Raw genomic sequence first — 19,471 nt, 5'->3', positions numbered from 1 at the left:
GCAAACACAAATCATGATAATACGTTATTGTCCATTAGGTAATGTTTGTTTGTAGAAAATGCGAATGTGAGCTGAGGTCAAGCAGAGAACTTATTATCTTATGACAGAGAATTTTACTAGTTGTGCTTTAACATCTGTCCCAGCAGAACTGATCCAAGGTGGGGGAGAAGCAGTTATTTACACCCTAACAAACATCTGCAACAATATCTGGCAAAAAGGAGTATGGCCATCGCTGTGGACTCAATCACTGATCATCACCCTCTCCAACAAAGGGAACATGATCAAAAGTGTCAAAGCCACTATCAGTCTTATAAGCCATCCATGCAATGTAATGCTGAGGATACTGCTGAACAGACTAAAGCCATAGACTGCAAAGATCATTACCGAGGAGCAGGAAGGTTTCAGAGCAGTGTGCAGCACAATAGAGCAGATCTTCAACCTCAGATTATTGTGTGAGAAGTACCTCCAGCACCAGCAAGATCTGTATCATGTCTTTGTTAATTTCAAGAATGCATTTGACAGGGTGTCCTTGTGGGTGACTCTGAGACTGTAGAACATCAATGGCAACGTCATCATATTAATATAGCACCTCCATGACAAGGCAACCAGTGCAGTATGCTTCAACGGCAGCATAGAGGACTGGCTCAGAATGACAGTTGGAGTCAGACAAGGCTGTCTGCTCTCTCCCACACTATTCAACATCTTTCTGGAGAAAATCATGCCTGACGCATTTGAAACGTAAGAAGGAACAGTAAGCATCAGAGGCAGAACAGTCACTCGCTTACGTTTTGCCGACAGCATTGATGGACTAGTCGGAAATGAGAAAGAATTAGCAAGCTTAGTAGAGAGACTTGACGAAACGTCTGCAGCCTATGGCATAGACATCAGGGTAGATAAGACCAAAATGATGACTAGTAACACCATGGACATCAGCACTAAATTATGGGTCCAATGTACGAAGCTAGAACCAGTCCATAGTATTTGAGGGCAAGTGTAACAGATGAAGGATTGAAGCCTGAAGTACCCTCCAGGATTGCACAGACAACAGCAGCGCTGATAAAACTGAAGCCCATCTGGAACGATAAGAACATCACACTCAGTACAAAAGTCAGACCGATGCATTCACTGGTGATCTCGATATTTCTCTATGTGTGCGAACCATGGACCATAACATCTGACTTACAGGAAAGGATACAGGCCACACATATGAGATGTTTCCGAAAGACCCTCGGCATCACATACAAAGACTGTGTCACCAATGAAGAAATATGACAGTGGATCAGAGAAGCCCCTGGACCTCAGAATGACCTCCTGATCACTTTGACAAAACGTAAGCTGCAGTAGTATGGGCACATCTCACAATCGTCAGGACTTGCAAAGACAATCCCACAAGGCACTGTACAAGGATAAAGAAAGAGAGAGAGGCAAGCAAAGAAATATCTGGGAAGATAACGTTCAAAATTGGACAGGCATGACATTGAGTGACTCACTCAGAAAGATGTAAAATCAAGAGGAATGGAGGAAGCTGGTCGTTTGGTCTTGTGCGATGCTCCAACAGTGTAACAGACTACGGTACTGATGATGATGCTTTAACATCTAGCACTGTAAGTTATGTTATATTGTGACTAGTGAGGGTTGAATTTTATTTTCTTCAAATTATTGAATTCGAGTGATACAATTCTGGGATAAAGACGTTCACTGGAATTTATGCTGAATTCAAACGTAGAATAATCTTTATGTGATTCAGCAAGAGTCTGTTGACACATCAGTTTGCTGACTATAAGAGACATCACCATCCAATTTTGATCTCATTGAGAATTGAACTTAGTTTCATTCAGGACTTTTATTACTGGGACTTGTGTTTTTAATTCTTGGTTTATTTTTGGATTTAATTTGCAATATCGTAATTTCTTTTTTATCGTTTTTCATTTTATTTTCTAGGAAAATAAATTAATTGTTAAATTTTACAAAACTTATTGTTTTCACTCTTTTGTGTTACGTATGTTAAGAGCATAGGCTCGTAACAGAGAATTGGGTTATCGTCCTTGGGATACAAATTTTACTAAAAGGTTTTTCTGAAAAGTTTGTTTTTAAAAGTTAAATTCCCAATGTTTTTGAATTTATTTTTTATATCCCAAGTATTATTTCACATTTTAGAAATCTATAGTGAATTCAGCACATTTTTTTCCAAATGTCATCAAAATTTGAGATCTTTATTTCAAATCCCACTCAGCAGTAGTTAAACTGTTTGAAAAAAGATGAATTGATTCAACTTGATAGAGAATATAATCTTTCTGAGGCAAAAAGTTCTTTAATGAAGCAAGAAAAAATATTGTGGTTCAATATTTGGTGGAAAAGAATGATTTGGATAAAAGTGCTTTGGTTTCGGTCAGTAAGTATGTATCAGATTATAACATAAACATAAAAGAATTGCAATTAATATACAAATGGAATTAGAGTTAAGAAAGCTTGAACTTCAGAAAGACAAAAGTGCTCTGAAAAAATTCTTGAATAAATACGTTCACTGGAATGTATACTGAATTCAAACCTGGAGTAATATGTATGTGATTCGGCAAGAGATTATTGACATATCAGCAATCTGTTGACCATAACAGATATAATTGCCATCCAGTTTTGATCTCATCGGGATCTGAACTCCATTTCATTCATAAGTTGTATTACTAGGACTTGTAGTTTCATTCTTCTCGTTTTTCACTTTGTATTCTAGGGAAATAAACTATTTGTTAAATTATACAAAGGTTGTTGCTTTCACTCTTTTATATTACTTATTTTAAGAGCATATTAGCTTGGAATTATATTTCTGTCTTTATGACTGAATTTGTAAATTCCAAACAAAATACTTCTTTGAATATCTTCATGACAAAATCACTGAGAAGATACCTATTGTTAGAATCATCGTGAAGTTCCGGAAAGTTAGAATCATCGTGAAGTTCCGGAAAGTCTGAAAATCCTGTATAATTTTCAAGATCAGATAGGTTATAATACAAAAACAGACTATACTGGAAGCAACACTGGGGTTTTGTTTCACATTGCCATTCAGATGCAAAATCAGTGTCATTCAAAGGACTGCTGCTTTAATGACCATAAGTAATTTATACGAAACCAAGGTAATATCATTTGGCAACCATACTGGATTTAAAATTGGAATCAGTTTTATTTAGAAAAAAACTAAATACCATAAGACATCTTTTAGTGTAAACCCATGTCAATGTTACTTTCAATTTTAAGGAGTGTGTGTGATTAGGATTTTTAACGTAGCTTTAACAATCTGTCAGTCATATCGCTATGATGTTTACAGTGTGGCAGTTTACAGTGATGTCTAGCACTGGGGCATCATGCCGCAGACATGTAGCATCATGTTCCACCCAGTCACGTTATCCTGACACCAGGCCAACCAGTCCTGACACTAATCTCTTAATGCTGAGCACCAAGCGTGGCAGATGTTAGTACCATTTTTGTAAGTCATTGGTATGAATTGTCCAGGGGTCGAACCCACGACCTCCCGCAACCAAGACGGATGCTCTAACAACTAGGCCACCGCAGCAGTCACAATTAAGGAATATAAAGATTTTCAAGATGGCTGTCTTGGAGCCATATTGGAGGTCTCCTATGTTTCACTTTCATTTAGAACCAAACATATATCATAAGAAGTCTTCAAGTGAAAATCCCAAGTTAATAATTTCCATCCATTCATGAAGAGTAGAAATACAATTTCAAAATGGTGGTATTGTGTACATGGATGCAATGCCTTTAGGCATTTACAGTACAAATTACAATGCTTTTAACTCGGCTTTGAAGTTCCATGTTTGATTCAGTGACTTCAAACAATGTTTCATTCCATTAATCCTTGACTATATTTCTTGGATATAAGATTTCAGTCATTACACAGACTTGGCTAAATTACTAAAACATGTCTAAATACAATTTTGTACATGTTTTATTGGCTACAACATTGTGCAAACGTCCTAGAAAGGATGATCTGATTAAGTATCATAACGTCCTTGTACACCAGCAACTTAGCTGACAAAAATGCAATATTTGCTTGACACTGCAAAATGTCTTGTGGTACACATGTCATGTGGACTAGAACAGCACCGTGAAGTTGCATCTGTATCGGGTTAAAATAAACTCTTACTGTACTTGCACCCTGAAATATACCAATAATAAACTCGTGTGATGACTTAACATGCCCAAACCAGCAGTTATAAGTATATATTTTTAAGCTGTTCAAATAATAGTTTTCTGTGTTCAGCGGGGTCCTCTTATTAACAGTAGCACTGTCGTAGATGTCTGTACAGATTACACATGGGTTCAATTACTTTTGTCAAATAGCAATTAGGATGTGCTTGCAGATGTCAGTCACAATTACAATTTCAATTACTCAAAGTTATGATCGTTCAATTACAATTGCACCATATTGGTGATGTTCAATTACAATTAAATTATTTGTAATTGAAACCAATTCTGAATCCCAAAGTATACCAAGTAAAATCATTTCCAGTTTTCTTATTGGAAACTTAGCTTTATTATTTATTCTATGTTAATTCCTATATTATTAGTCTAATACCTGGCAGTTAAAATCAATATGTATTCTTTTCTCAATTTATATTTGTTTGGATTTTAAAAAAAACACATTTAATTTTGCTTTTGTAACTGACCTGTAGTTCAGCAATTACACGATTGTAGACCTAAATAACAATTATAGTGTAACAATATAGCCAGCATTTAGGATGTTGACAACAGTGTTACGGGGCGGGGTCGGGGGTTGCGCTGTGATGAGCCCGTTTTTAAGAACAATGAGACAAAAATATTCGTTGGCAGTGAATGCATCCAACTCTAGTGTTATAAATGCATGTATTTATTATATAATTCTGGTTTTGTTTATTGTTTTGAGCCTACTGTTGGTAATTATTTTCCTAGCTATTCATTAGTCTAATGCGATGTTTGACCTTAGTCCAATGCAGTGATTTCGCTTGGGTTGACTTCCGGGTCATCACTCGTTTTTTATTCGTGCTTTCAAAAAGGTTTTGTAGAATGCTTTCGTTTTGTATTTCTCCGCAAAGAAATTGTGCTCCATGTGCGGTAATTATTATTTAATGAATATGTATTAAGTTGATGTAAAAATTACGTTGTTCTTCATGAAATATTCTTATTTTCTTAAAGTCTATAGTAGAGGTAATATTTTTCGCGGTGGTTTTTCCACAGAATTCTGAATAAATTCCGCAAATTCCTTATGCCTTACGGGATTTTGTAGGGTATATAAGCTAGAAGCTTGGCGGAATTGGGAGGATGGTCTGATATTTATCTTAAGGAAGCATCCCCATTTTAGGTCAGAAAGCACAATTACAGGTAAATATATTAAATTTACTAGCATTTAAACTTGTACTAAATCAAACTGATTTAATTATAGTCTATTTCAGATAAGGGGAAAGGGAAGTAACAAGTAAATTCACTACATGCAAATGATTTCTCTAATCCGTTACAGGCGGGAATTGCCACTTTGATTCAAATCCTGGGATATGAATTTACGTCTCCAAGCGTTAGCGTTAGAATAAAAGTGTACCTATGGCAGGATATGAGAACAAAACATTCATGGGTTTTATATAAGGAAATATTTTAAAAGTAATTTTAGAAACTGAGTTACTGAAAGAGATTTCCAAGAAGATGATGTAGACAACCTCCCGTACCCATCAAGGAAATAGGCCATGTGAAACAAGTTCTGAAAGAGTGAACTGGATGATCAATGGCATGAGTAAAATTATGGTGGATACAAGTTGCAGAGACGACCATTTTGCTCAAAGTACAGTTGGCGTTGGTAACAATCCTACTTTCTAAGCTACAGCTATAATGGACACTGTGATGCCTGCTAGGGAATGTGTGTTGGGTCATCATAGCAGTCTATGAAATCCAAGAGCAACATTATATTGGATTATTAGTGATACTGCTGTTATACCTAGGGTTAGAGATGCAAACAATGTTGAGACTTTCGTGAGAAATAGTCTACGGACACTGCTTTCCAGAATTTGGACTTACTTAGCCAGAGCTATGAAAGCAATGGAAAAGAAGTAGAAAACACTTTAATTGGTGTTGCAAATGAGCTGCAAGCAGCTTTGTAGAGAATTAATGCTGATGAGGGGAAAATTAAAAGTACAAAAGACTACATATCATTATCACATACCTGTTGATAATTTTGGACAAGGTGATGAGAATAATTTCTTTACACCAAAGGAGGCAAGTCAATCCACAGATAAGCACAAAAGTGTCAAGACCTGTCCAAAGGAATATTCTGGTGGGAAGTCTGTCATCAGAAAGTGATAGTGAATCGATCTACACATCTAGTGAAAATAATCACATCAGCATTAAAAGGTTGAAAAGCGAGGGAAAGCACAAACCCGATTTCATGAAGTTGCCAATTGTCAGAGGTTGACATCAGATGAAAAATTAAATGAATTGCTTCCAATCTTACAAGCTGCTGCATGTGAATTTGTGTATGGACAATTGTCTCACAGACTACATGCAAATTATGAAGCATTACACAAAGAATTAACGTCAAAATAGGATTATTGAAATTGCAAAAACACATGGCACCCTGTTAGTCACAGAGATCAGAAATATGAGACTGCTGTAGAGTATGCCGCTGAATTGAAGAGGATATATGACAAGGTGAATGTCAAGCGTTATGAACAGACCAGACAAGATTTACTGAGAAGTTTCCTTGACAGGATGGTATATATTAAAGCTCCCTTTCACTTTGAGTACCATATATAAAGAGCCGAAAGACAGATGATGCCATCTTTCAAATAGTAAACCTTCAAGAAACATGTAAGAAAAGAAACAAGAAGAGTGAAACACGAGCAATCAAACAATACGGGGGTTCAGATACTGATGAAGATGGTAGTCTCGAGACTAAAGATGAAAATCAATCTACTGAGAAAATAGTTGCAAGGGCAGCAGGGAAGAACAAGAATACATTCTTTAATAAAAACATGCAAGAATCTGCAAGAGTTGACAAAGGCAATACTGAGAAGAAAGTTCAAAGACAGATTTGGTTGATTTGGATAAGCTGAGGGAAGTTATACAATAAGAGATAAAGAAACATACTGATAATTTAATACAGAGTTCTCAGCCAAGTTCATAGAAACCAACATAAGGCAAGTTTGATAATTGTCACAAAGTAAACAAAGTTACCCAGATGGGTCACATGGTGAAAGGCAGAGTTACCAATCATGCCATAAGGTCCGTTTTATTTGTGTTGATCCATCTCATTTCAAATGTGAATGCCCAATAAACCAGAACAGATATGATATAAATCCCACAACAGATAAAACCTCCAAAACCGTCTGCGAATTAAGGGCATCGAGCACATGAAAATGTTTAAACTAATCAGAAGTGACTCCATTGGCCAAGTAACAGTCCAGGTTTTAAAGGAACTGATTAGTTATCAAATTCAGCAATTGTCCAATGAAGAAACATTAATATACCCATGAAGCTGCTGGCAAGCTTTCTCATGTACCCACATCGGGCGAGCCCAAGACTCTACCAGACGCAGACAGAGTTAATGGTGAGCGCTGTAGACCACTCTGCCTCTTGGGGCCCCATTTAGCCACATAATCTGTTCCACATTGTACCCCTTTCCTGGAGCCATGGGTCGCTGAGTGGTCTAATGCTCTCACCTTTAGAGATCACTCACACATTTCACCTCTTCATGAATTGGTTTTGTCTCAGTCAATTTAGGGTGCGAACAAGCTTGTTGGTAGCGTTCTATGTTATTCCTCCTCCAAATATACTGGTCAGGACGTATATACTATCATTACTGAAAAATGATATTAAAACCCACAAACCAAACCAATTAAGTCTTCCTCTAACCTGAACCCACAGGTCCTGTAGTAGGTTTCCTGGCCAATGGCTTATATGGAACATGGAACAGATACCACTCACTATGCAGTTCTGTTACAAACCAGGTTAGCATGAAACGGAGGGTGATTAAAAGCCAAAAGGTGCATAAGAAAGCATAAAGCAAGCATGTCGTAAATTGCATATAATTAGCATGGTTTTTGTTTTGGATAAATAAAATGATTAAAACATGAATCTGTTGCAAACAAAACCCTCTCTACAGTATACATTATTTTCCTTCCTTGCTGTGACAGCAGCAGGTTTGTGGTTGTTCTTGGGATAAATATTGAAACTCATGTGTTTTGTTTTTCACAAACATGACTTTTATTTAATAATTTTGACGTGTTGTACCACACCATTGGGAAGGAGACTTCTGTTGCTATTGCATGTAAATTGGACCTCTGATTTAATAGATGTATAGGCCACTAGATTCAATTGACCAACAAAGAAAACTAGAGATTACTAGGTCAAATTTTGTCAACACGAGTTTTATTTGTAATTTTTGAGAAGATGAATTAACTTCCAATTGATTTTTACCACTGAAGAAGAATGTAAGGACATTTCATTTTGTCAGGCTTATTAGTAAGCAGCTACCCAAATGTGGTTTATGTGAATTCCAAGTTTTCAATGTACAATGCATTCTGACCCATACACAAACACATATTAAACATAATCTAAGATGTGGGAAAAAATCAGAGGAAACAACAAGTATTTTATATAACTTTCAGTTTATAAGGAGTACCAACAATATTGAGATGGTGACCGCCAAAATGGCAACATGTTTATCGGATGCCATTCTAATCTCCGACCAAATTGACATTGCAAGTGTTTTAGTGAAAATATCATGGTGACATGATCATCCATTCCGAATTTCCAGGTGACAATTGTGGTGGCAACATTGGATATCCAAGTCGCAATGCTTTTATTTACGATTTACTAGTGTTGTTCCGATTATCAGTTATAACCGAACATCAGTTGCTTGAGCAAACTAATAAGATAATCAATTGAGATACACTCTAATCGTTTGTGTGAAGGAAGACTACTTCATTTAAGTTGTATACAAAGCACAAAGGCTAGTAAAACTCCCAGCCAGTAAAGTTGATCTGAATTATTAATTCCCTCTAGAAATATAAATATAAAACCACGGCATATTCCACAGGTGCAAAATTTCATGCTTAGGAACATAATGACATGATTATATGATCAAGATGGTAAATTGTTGAGTTAATTTAAACACCTTTTGAAGATTGTTTTCAGTTTAAATGTAGAATCATTTGTAGCATTTGTAAACAATGACAAATATGAAAACCATGCCCTTCTATATTTTAAGTTATAGACACATCACATATGAATGAAAGGATTTGGGGGGGATTGCTACATTATTTAAGTTACATATGATTGATCAGCCATAACAAGTTGCATTTATTTAACAAAGTTATAGAACAAAACTAAAAACAAAATAGAAAAATGTAGCATTATTAACAGGTTAAAGTATACATGTCATTAAAGGAGATTACTCCTGTACATTTATTAACATCTGGAACTCTTGATCAGAGGTATAACTGTATAACAAACAAACATTTTAATTTGCTGTTAGTAACCAATTATAATCGATTACCAGCTGGTTAAGTGGAACTGATTATCAATTGTAAAGTTCTGTCCGATTCCTATCACTAAGATCAACGACATCTTGGCATGAACGTGTCAGTAAATTTTCATGGCAATTCTCTATGAAGTTTAGGAATAGCATCGAATGATGGAAAAAGGGATAGCCCATAGAATCGTAATGTCTATAAATATGCCAGGAGACTGCTATATAAAATATCACCAAAAATTCACCAAATGAAATTCAAGTAAGGTCTTTTTTCCAGCTCCATCTTTCTCTTCATTTACAACCAGTGTTATTTTTATCAAATATTGCCTGACTTTCAAATAGTGAGGGAAATTACCTCTTCCCCTAACTTTTCAGTTCTACTGTATAATAGACCCTGATTTAAAAGAAAAAAATGCCTAAATAGTATTAAAAGGCAGAAGTTCTGTATTGTGATAGAGTAATACTGGAAACGAATTACTAGTATAGTGTGGTAAACTATATGAAACACATGTAAGAAGTACTTACATTTCCCTGTCCTTTCTGTATGGCTGTCTCCTCGATGACAGGATGTCTTCGTTCATCGCTCACTAGGACTTCTGAAGCTATATGACTTCCTAAAGGAAAAGAAAATTTGTCCCAGCTAATTAGCGATACAGCAAAACAATGAATGTGAATGAGGTATTTATTAAAATCTGTACAAACTAAAGTTTACAGTAATATATGTCTAGGAACAATTCAATTTTCATAAGACGGCAGGGGTTCTACTGGCCAAAAGTATTTTAGGAAATTCAAGATAAGACTGTTATGTCTTGTTTAACCTGCTAAGTATTGAAAGCCTCTCAGAATGACCACGTGGACGGATGGGTGGGGGTGCCTTTAAATCGTTTGAATGTCTTGTACAATAAAATTTAAGACTGCTGGGCTCAACCCCGATTACATGTAATAAAATCCAAATTAACAGCAGTCGGACTTAATCTTACAATATTTAATTTAATTATGTTTGTTTTATTTTCATCAAATTAATCCTCACGTTTTCAAATTTAAGTCAATAAGTAAAATTTATTGAAAGGGGTAGATATTCTTTTCTTTCTTCCTATTCCCTTGCAACCTATTTCACCACCCCACTTGAAAATTATACCATGGTTTTCTTGTTTGGGGAGGGGAGAGTACAAAAATTACACTTGTAACTAGGTTGAAAAAGATTTAGATGGTGGTCACCAAAATGGCTACATGATTATTGGATGCCATTATATTTTATTTCCAACCAAATTCGCATTCCATGTGTTTCAGTGAAAATCCCATATTTATATGATCATCCATTGAGAATTTCGAGAAGGCCATTGTGGTAGCAATGTTGAATATCCAAATGGCAATATTTTCATTTAAGATCGACTATATTTAGGCATGCATGTGTCAGTAAATGTTCATGGTAATTCTCTATGAAGTTTAAGAAGAGAATCAGATGATGAAAAATGGGCCACCCCATAACATCTTCTGATCTATAAATATACCAGTAGACTGCAGTAACAAAATTCACACAAACAATTGACAAAATGAAATACAAGGACATTATTTTCCAGCTTCACTTTTATGTCTTCATTTACAACCTGTGATATTTATAAAATGTCTCCTCCACTTTTAAATAGTGAGGGAATTCACCTCTCCCCCTAATTTTACAGTTCTACTGTATAATAGACCCTGATTTAAAAGTAACACTTCCTGAATAGTATTAAATCTGTATCAACAATTCATAAGACACTTCATACATTCTGTATTCTGATATGTGTCATATTGGATGTGACCTACCAATACACAGTGCGGTAAACTATAAGACATGCATGTATGAAGTACTTATATTTCCCTGTCCAATCAATATTGATGTCTCCTCAATGATGGGTTGTTTTATTTTATCTCTCATTAGTACTTCTAAAGCTTTGTGACTTCATAGAGCAAAGGAATAACTGTCCCAGTTTATTAGCAATACCACCAAGATACTGAATTTTGAATGAGGTATTTATTAAAATCTGTACTAAACAAGATTATAATAAAATCTGGAAAAAATTGATTTTCACAAGAGGGGTAGGGGCTCTTATGACCAAAAGTATTTATAGCATCTCACAATCACCATGTGTGTGGGTTGGGGGTGTTATGCAATAGCTTGAATGCCTTGCTCAACAAGATTTGAGGCAACTGGACTCAACCACAATTACATGCAATAAAAATCAACTTAACAACAGACGTACTGAATTTTACAATATTACATTTAATTATGTTTGTTTTATTTTCATAAACTTATTCCTCAGATTTTCAAATTTAATAAATAAGTAAGTTAAATCTGTATAAATGTCTGGGGTGGATATTCTTTTCTTTCTTCTTTTTCCTTCATAACCTTTTTTTTTGTCACCCCACTCAAAAATGATATGATAGTTCTCTGGTTGGAGGGAGAGTACAAAACTTACTCTTCTCTATATATCCCTATATACCCCGCTAATGATTTAATTAAATAAATATATACAAAAAGAACAATAGCCAAACGTCATAGAAAAATTCACACAAATTGCTAATTTGATGTATCAATTTAAAATATTAACCTGACTGAAGTCAGTTGGCTCCAACACGGATATCCAGTACGTATTTTATACATAGACGATTTTCCTTAATAACATGACTTAATATTTGACCTAATGAAATATGTGTGTGTGTGTGTGTGTTTCTTGAAATAGCTTGAGTGTCGTACTCAAGAAGACCTTGAGACCACTGGGCTCAATCTAAATAGTTCACAAAAATGAACACACTAACATAAAAGTCAGACTTATTTCATTTAACTAGGTTTGTTTTATTTTTACAAATTTATTCGCCACCTTTTCAAACTTAAGTCAGTATAAAATCTATAAAAAGTAGGTGGGGTAAACATTTTCTTTCTTCCTTCCTTCCTTCTCTCCTTTTCTTCAGAAGATTTTTTTTTACTACCCCACTGCAAAATTATTTGGTGCTTATGTAAGAGGGTTTAAAAAATTGCTTGCATCTAGCTTGATAAAATTTATTCTTGTTCTTTTGAAAATTAAACGCTCATTGTTTGCATCATACAGCTAAATTACCTTAGAAACATATATTGCATTTTTTTAAAAACCAGAAGCTTCAAATTTTCTTAAGTAATGTAACGTGTATAAAGTATCAACTATTACTTCACAATTTCCGATGCACACAGAAACAGATTATTTTATACAAAATATAATAAGATGAAAAAGTTCAAAATTCATGGATGATTTCAATATACAGTATACCAAACTACAGATTTCAATAAATTAAAACGGGGGAGGGGAACAAAAAACTGTCAGTCCTGGACATCATTCGGCTCTAGCAGGGTTGTCTTGTGTGTATTCCTATAATTTCTAACACCATTTGTTAGTAAAATGTACAGAATTCCTACTGTTACGGATATAAAAGGAATTATTTATCTAAAACGACAAACATTATCCCAACTGCCTGGCAAAACATGCACTCGTCCACGTAAATATTAGGTCGTACTAGTAAAGAAAATAACGTGTATCTGGAATTATATAAAGATGTGTATATTGCAAATATTGTTAGTTTTTCCTGAAAACGTGATGTTATTGAAGCATCTATTTGATTATATATCCTTCCTTTGGTTTCAAAATCAGTTTATTTAACCGATAATATACCACTGATCGACGTTATTTATTTATTTATTTATTTATTTATTTATTTATTTTTTCCTGTTATATTGTGGTATAAATCAATACAAATTAATTGTTTAAGCAAGGGACCATTTGTAGACATGGGTAAAAAATAAATATTATTTGCTATACGATCTATAATCATGTCAAGAAATACTGTGTACAACAAGAATAAAGATATCCAACATCCATCTTTGTAATCCAGATTAAACCAGACTGAATGGCACGCGCTTGGAATGAAAGCGATTTCTGGTGGATAAACTCGGTACAAAATGTCGTCGTCCTTCAGTTGTTCATAAATTGTGCTTTTAAGAATTGTTATTTGTATTTACATGTAAATGAATATATTATAAATAAATAGTACAAATACATTTAAACTACTTAACACCATTAAAGTGAACATAATACAAATTTTATAACAACAAAATGCTGTTTTATTTATATATAACTTCATTTCAGCATGACAACTGGGCGTGACGAAACTCATGTTGACATTTTGTTTTCTAAATTTGAATGAAATCTTTGAGAACTGTCAATACATGAAGTATGTAATTTTATTTATGACGTCATTAAAAGTATTTAATGTCAGTAAAATATAAGAAATATGAATTACCTCGATACTCCTGGCGAAATACAGTAATGTTACTACTCCCAATACATGTACCATACAGACGTCCATTGTCCCAGAATATGGCATAGAGATTCCGTGGAATCCCCTGTGTGAAAATGGCGACAAGTTGACATGAAGCTGTAAGTTGATGAATAAAGTAATCAAGGAATCCAGTACATACGAAAATATCCCCGTCTTCATTTACAACAATTGATGTCGGCCTTTGTAGACGTTCATGTTTGTATGTATATTTACATTGACTGGGATTCAAAATGTCGAATCCATATACACCAGTAATAGAGGATTTAACACTAGCCTGACACAATACATAAACAATGTTGTCTTTTGTTGTCACTCTACTCCATCCGTCCCCTTCAGAAATCTGGTGAATTGTTTCAACATGTCCGTCGACAAGTGACACAACACACCAATACATCGTGCCCTGTTTGACACCACTGACAACAAGACTGTCATTCAATCTAGCAACACCATAATATCTATCCAATACTCCCAGTAGATGTCTGTTCGTTTTAATGTCACGTGACATGTATGGAGGCTTAATGGATATCATTTTTAACAGACCGTCTCTATGAAGGACACAAATTGTCATGGCGTCCATCAGACACATGTCACGTGGTTCTGACTCCAGTATATCTGAAGATGCCAGTAATTTTCCATCATGGAGTTGATGGATCTGGACTTTGCACGTCTTGTCGTCAAGTACGACAATCTTGTCTTGGCAGATGACAATAGAGCTGTAGTAGGGCAACTCGTTGGCTGTGGAAATAAAGTGATATAAACATTAGTACATATCTACACAAAAAATTAAACATATATAATTATATTAAAACATGAAATGACTTGTACATTTGTCTCTCTATCAATTGAAGAAGGTGTTGTATTAAATACATACAACAAATAATTACACCTTTCCTAAACACAAGGTACTTAACATGAAATCAACCAATGACCATATATCCACTTAATATGCATGGAATGACAAACTGAAAAATGTAACTTACTTTGACTCGGCGACTTAATTTCCAACCTACCCCGCCCTCCAAGCATGCAGGAACATGTTAGCACACGTGTCATAACCAGAAAGCTATTAAGACATAATAGTTGTATGACAGGGTTCATCCTTGCTCCTCCGTCATAACTTGGAAAACAATGTGATCCCTGGTTTTACAGCTAAATACACGCTTGTTGGGCATGAAAAGCCAAATTAATGCATGCAGTCAAAATTGTATCTGGGGTACATCCTTACATTAATTAATTTTTCTCCTGAGCCATTGCTTGAAAGGCATATAGAAAATGTTGTCATCCACGTAGGCATTGTGCACAGAAAAGGGACATCCTCACAAAAAGGGGGTGGGGGATTGGAGTCAAAATGAGAAAATGCACTGGTAGACTACCTATTTTGCAAAGGCATAATACTGGATGTTGGTTATAATGGGTAGAATTTTTTTTTTAAATTGGTCGGCCGCTAAATTAAAAATAGTTATTTAGATTTCATTTTAAACAAAACCTTCTAAAGTTAAGGTCGCTTCGACGGCGTATGACTATAAAAGGATGGCAACATACATTTTTTAAAAATTTGAAATTGCAAAGAAAAATCTGCGTTGAATTTTTCTGTGAATGTATAAAGAATATAATGCTGGTTAATGATAGTTCCTTCATTCTTGGAAAAATTGTTTAACAATATTAGCGCTTGCCTTACAGAAACTGAGAAAGAAAAGGGAGGATGATAAACTAAATTAAATAATAATAATAATAATAATAATAATGATAATAAATCAGTCATATGATATTTCCCTGACATATTCAACATTTAGTCGTTAACCTATATGTATGTACTACCCTGAATATTTCAATGAAAGTCTGTGTTAATAAACGTCTTCATTCATTTACGTGTCTGCTGCATTTTCTTACACTGGGATGCCTGCCTTGGATTTTGATGTCTGCACTGACTAGAACGCTGTCGGAAACATGCAACATTGAGAAACATACTTATGTACAAAACCGCGAAGCCCGATGTAGTACAGTTTACATGACACAGGGGTCAAAACAGCGGTAGCGATTTATTCTGGCAGAGTTTGAGTATCGAGTTTTGAAGGAGCGCGTGTCTTCAACCATATTACACAAACTCCGCCTACTAAATCACTCTCTGGGAACAACGAAAATGTCACACAAACATAGCGGAAAACGGATTACACAGGTTTGTGTTTTAAAGATTGCATTTATCGGTAAATTAGGCTACTATATAATATACAACAAAAATACATCGTAAGCTTTCAAATATAGAGACTGAATCCAGGCTGGTCTAACATTTACGGATTTGTTTACATTTTACAATGAAAAATATTAATTATGATTAAGTTTATAAAGCAAGATAAACCGAAGGGTTTCAGAAGGATTTTACCTTCAACTTTCATGTGTTGATGACGACGTTTGTTTCACTAAAGTTAAGTAATACCTTTTTCTTAAAAAAATTCCCTTATATGTTTACGTAACATCACTGCAACTCTTTGATAGGTGCAAGTGCACAGTGCAAGTTTCTTTTTGGAGAGAGAATTTTCAGATTCAAATTACATTTTAAAATATCTTTTGCCAGTAGCTCGTTCTGCAGCTACGCTACATTTTATACATTTTTACACGTACGCTTTGAAAAAAAAAGGCGTAAACATTCATATCCGTAATTCCAGTTGTAAGTTGCGCAAAATTTAATTTGGACATAATTGTAAAAAATTAAACAAAACCTTTATGCTGGAATTGTTCTATCTAGGTAAGCCTTATAACTGAACCAACTGTTCTTACCCCAAATTATAATCTGTCCATGTATAGATAAAATTTTTCGCAATATATTGCACAGTACTAAATACAAAACTTCGACTTTATCATTTAAATTGAAGCTTAAAATAAAAATGTCCAAATTTAGGTAAAAAGAGCTTCTTCGAATCACTTGAAACCGCGAAGGAAATTTGTAAACAAGCGAACACATTTTTCATTTGCTTCATCACCTGAACGTGTATGTGTAATGTCCTTCACATAACTTAGAAATTACAGGTCAGTGTGAAAGTTGATACAATTGATACTACGATGTCCTATTATCTCGTCATGCCATTTATCGCGTCCTGCCTTTTACTGTGGTATTCGAGCTTATACTAGAATCGCTTTCTTCATACGTCGCATCTTCTTTCTGAGTCATATCTTTGCAATATATACTGAGTAATATACTGAGTAATATCTTTGAAAGGATGCTTACATACATACATGTATGTATGTATGTATGTATGTATGTATGTTAGTCCCGAATAAACTTCATCTCGTATGCATTGCTTTTTAGGCCCATTTTAACTCGCATGGCAAGGTCCATTTTAACTCGTCTGGCAAGGCACATTTTAACTCGTCTGGCAAGGCACATTTTAACATTCTGGCTGATATTGAGCATGACTGCGTTTTAAAAAAAAAAATGTTCAAAATACACTTTTATTTAAAATGTAGTTTAGCCAAACAAGAAAATACATTTTGTTATACTTTCCACTTGATACCGGCTTTATAAAACCAGATGTTTCCAGCAGCTCAAGAAGTTTAGGGTATTTGGGGTGATATTTGTGCGTCTGTATGCCATATTGATGATCATGCTGCAAATATCACTATATGCTATAAAACATTTCGTTCATCCCGACTTACCGCATATCTGGTATTTTCTTTATGTGTCAGTCTCGAGTAAAGAGGTACTTTATTTAGAATCAACCATAATCCCCGAAGCCCTATAGACCTCATTGATTAAGAGTTTGATGATGATGATGGTGATGATGATGGTGATCATCATCATCATCATCGTCGTCGTCGTCATCATCATCATTGTTATTCTCTCCAAATAATTTTTTCATGTCGCAAATTAAATGTCAGTAAGCTTTTACCATTAAACAGACGAATATTTTCCATGGTGATTAATCATTTCCGCCATTCTTTCATTTGTCTGTTCTTGTCACCGGAACTCCTACACCGATTGAGAGGTGATTATCATACTTGATATTATGTTTTAATAATAATAAAAATAATAGTATACCGAAGATATTAGTCTTTAATAATAATAATAATAATAATAATAATAATTTAACGAGAATAACGTACTTGGCCGCGAAAGACCCATCTGCCACGTGGTCCTCAATTTATTTAACTTGTTATTTTAAAAAAGACACTTACACTCTGGTATAATCGCACACATACTCACAGATTGAAAATGAATTCATATGTTTAACTATACTGGTCAACAGCTACATAAATGAACAATATACTATACACATGTATACACATTTTAAATATCCGAAGTCGTATATACATAGTCTGATCAATCAACCAGCCAACTACAGCCCTATGATTTGTGTTCATGCGATGGACTATAGCTAAACTACCAATCAATATCGTAATGGGTGAGGGGCTGATTTATCGGCCTAGTATGTACATACATCGAATAAAAACATGGACATTTTATTTCTGGATACAATGATAAAGTTTTATATTGGGAGGCTTTAATATGCCATTCCAACCGATCAAGAAAGATTTTTGGGGGGCATTATTGGGTTTTTTTAAGAAGCAAAAACAATTTGAATTGCGCATCATCAGAGATAAGGAATTCCAAAAGGTTCGCGCTGATACAGTGAAGAACCATTATAATAGTTGGTTTTCGACCAGAGAATCTGGAGATCGTTGCTAGTTGTTGCTCGGAGATGACGCTAAGTATATGATGGTCTTAGTTCAATTAGATTAGAGATATGATTCCTGTAAAATTAAAAAGGCGTTTTATGTATAGGTAACCATTGTAAATGTGAAAACAAATCATGCGAGAGAGTTATAATAGTTAGTTTCAGAACTTTTCGGGAAGCCCTTTTCTGGAGGTTATCAATTCTGGATAGAATATAATTGGATGCGTTTCGCCATATAGTTTAGCCTTAATATATCAGTGGTAATATATATCCCTGAAAAGAAAGTGCAAATGGCTGTGGAGGTCGAAATTCGACAGTAATTTTAAGAGTAATTCTTTTGACTGCTATTACACATATATATGTAATCCATTTCAGATGTAATTATTGAATTGTTGCATCTAGGTCACATCAGTGCCGTCTAAGCAGCATTGTAGGCTCTGGGCAAAGCAATGCACTGGGGCCCCCTACCGGCACAACCCACCCACATAATGATGCCCCTAGAAGCGTGAGGCCCTGGGCAACTGCCCAGTGTGCCCATGTCTTAAGACGGCACTGTGTCACATACTGTAAGAAGTGGTACAGTACATCAGACCTCAAAATTTAGCTCCTACTTTTATCTATATCTCCATAATTATTCCATTATACATGTTCAAAAAGAAAATAAGCTATTCTGGGGTTTGCAACTCGACAAGAAAATGATAGTCGAGAGGTTAAATTATCTACCTCTCTTCTTCCACTGCTAAATTAGATTGGTTTTTATTGATTTTTTTTTGGGGGGGGGGGGGAATTATTCAATTTTCTTGTGACATAGTGGTATCTAAGCTCCATACATCATCCAGCCCGTAAGTTCTCTGTGTCCCTATATTACAGAGAGGGAGATGGAGAGAGAGAGATAGACAGAGGGAGAGAGAGAATCAATAACGAAAAAGAGACAGAAGTTAAA

At 34.9% G+C, this 19,471-nt stretch overlaps 1 protein-coding gene across 1 annotated transcript in view; it reads right to left on the bottom strand.

Annotated features, from left to right (window-relative positions):
- LOC149789705 (uncharacterized) overlaps positions 1-17,767 on the bottom strand; it is a 92,196-nt gene extending 74,429 nt beyond the window's left edge. The window contains exons 1-3 of the mRNA XM_089973099.1: positions 17,743-17,767; positions 13,820-14,593; positions 10,034-10,122 (exon numbers count right to left, since the gene is read on the bottom strand). Coding sequence (XP_089829225.1) covers positions 10,034-10,122; positions 13,820-14,593; positions 17,743-17,767 — 888 coding nt within the window. The remainder of the gene's footprint in view (positions 1-10,033; positions 10,123-13,819; positions 14,594-17,742) is intronic.
- Between the last annotated feature and the right edge of the window lie 1,704 nt (positions 17,768-19,471).

The sequence above is a fragment of the Sinohyriopsis cumingii genome, chromosome 10 (assembly GCF_028554795.1).
Source record: "Sinohyriopsis cumingii isolate HCF-2022 chromosome 10, ASM2855479v2, whole genome shotgun sequence".
NCBI lineage: Eukaryota > Metazoa > Mollusca > Bivalvia > Unionida > Unionidae > Sinohyriopsis > Sinohyriopsis cumingii.
Note: the sequence above shows the minus strand (reverse complement) of the source record. Positions and strands in the feature narration are given on the sequence as shown.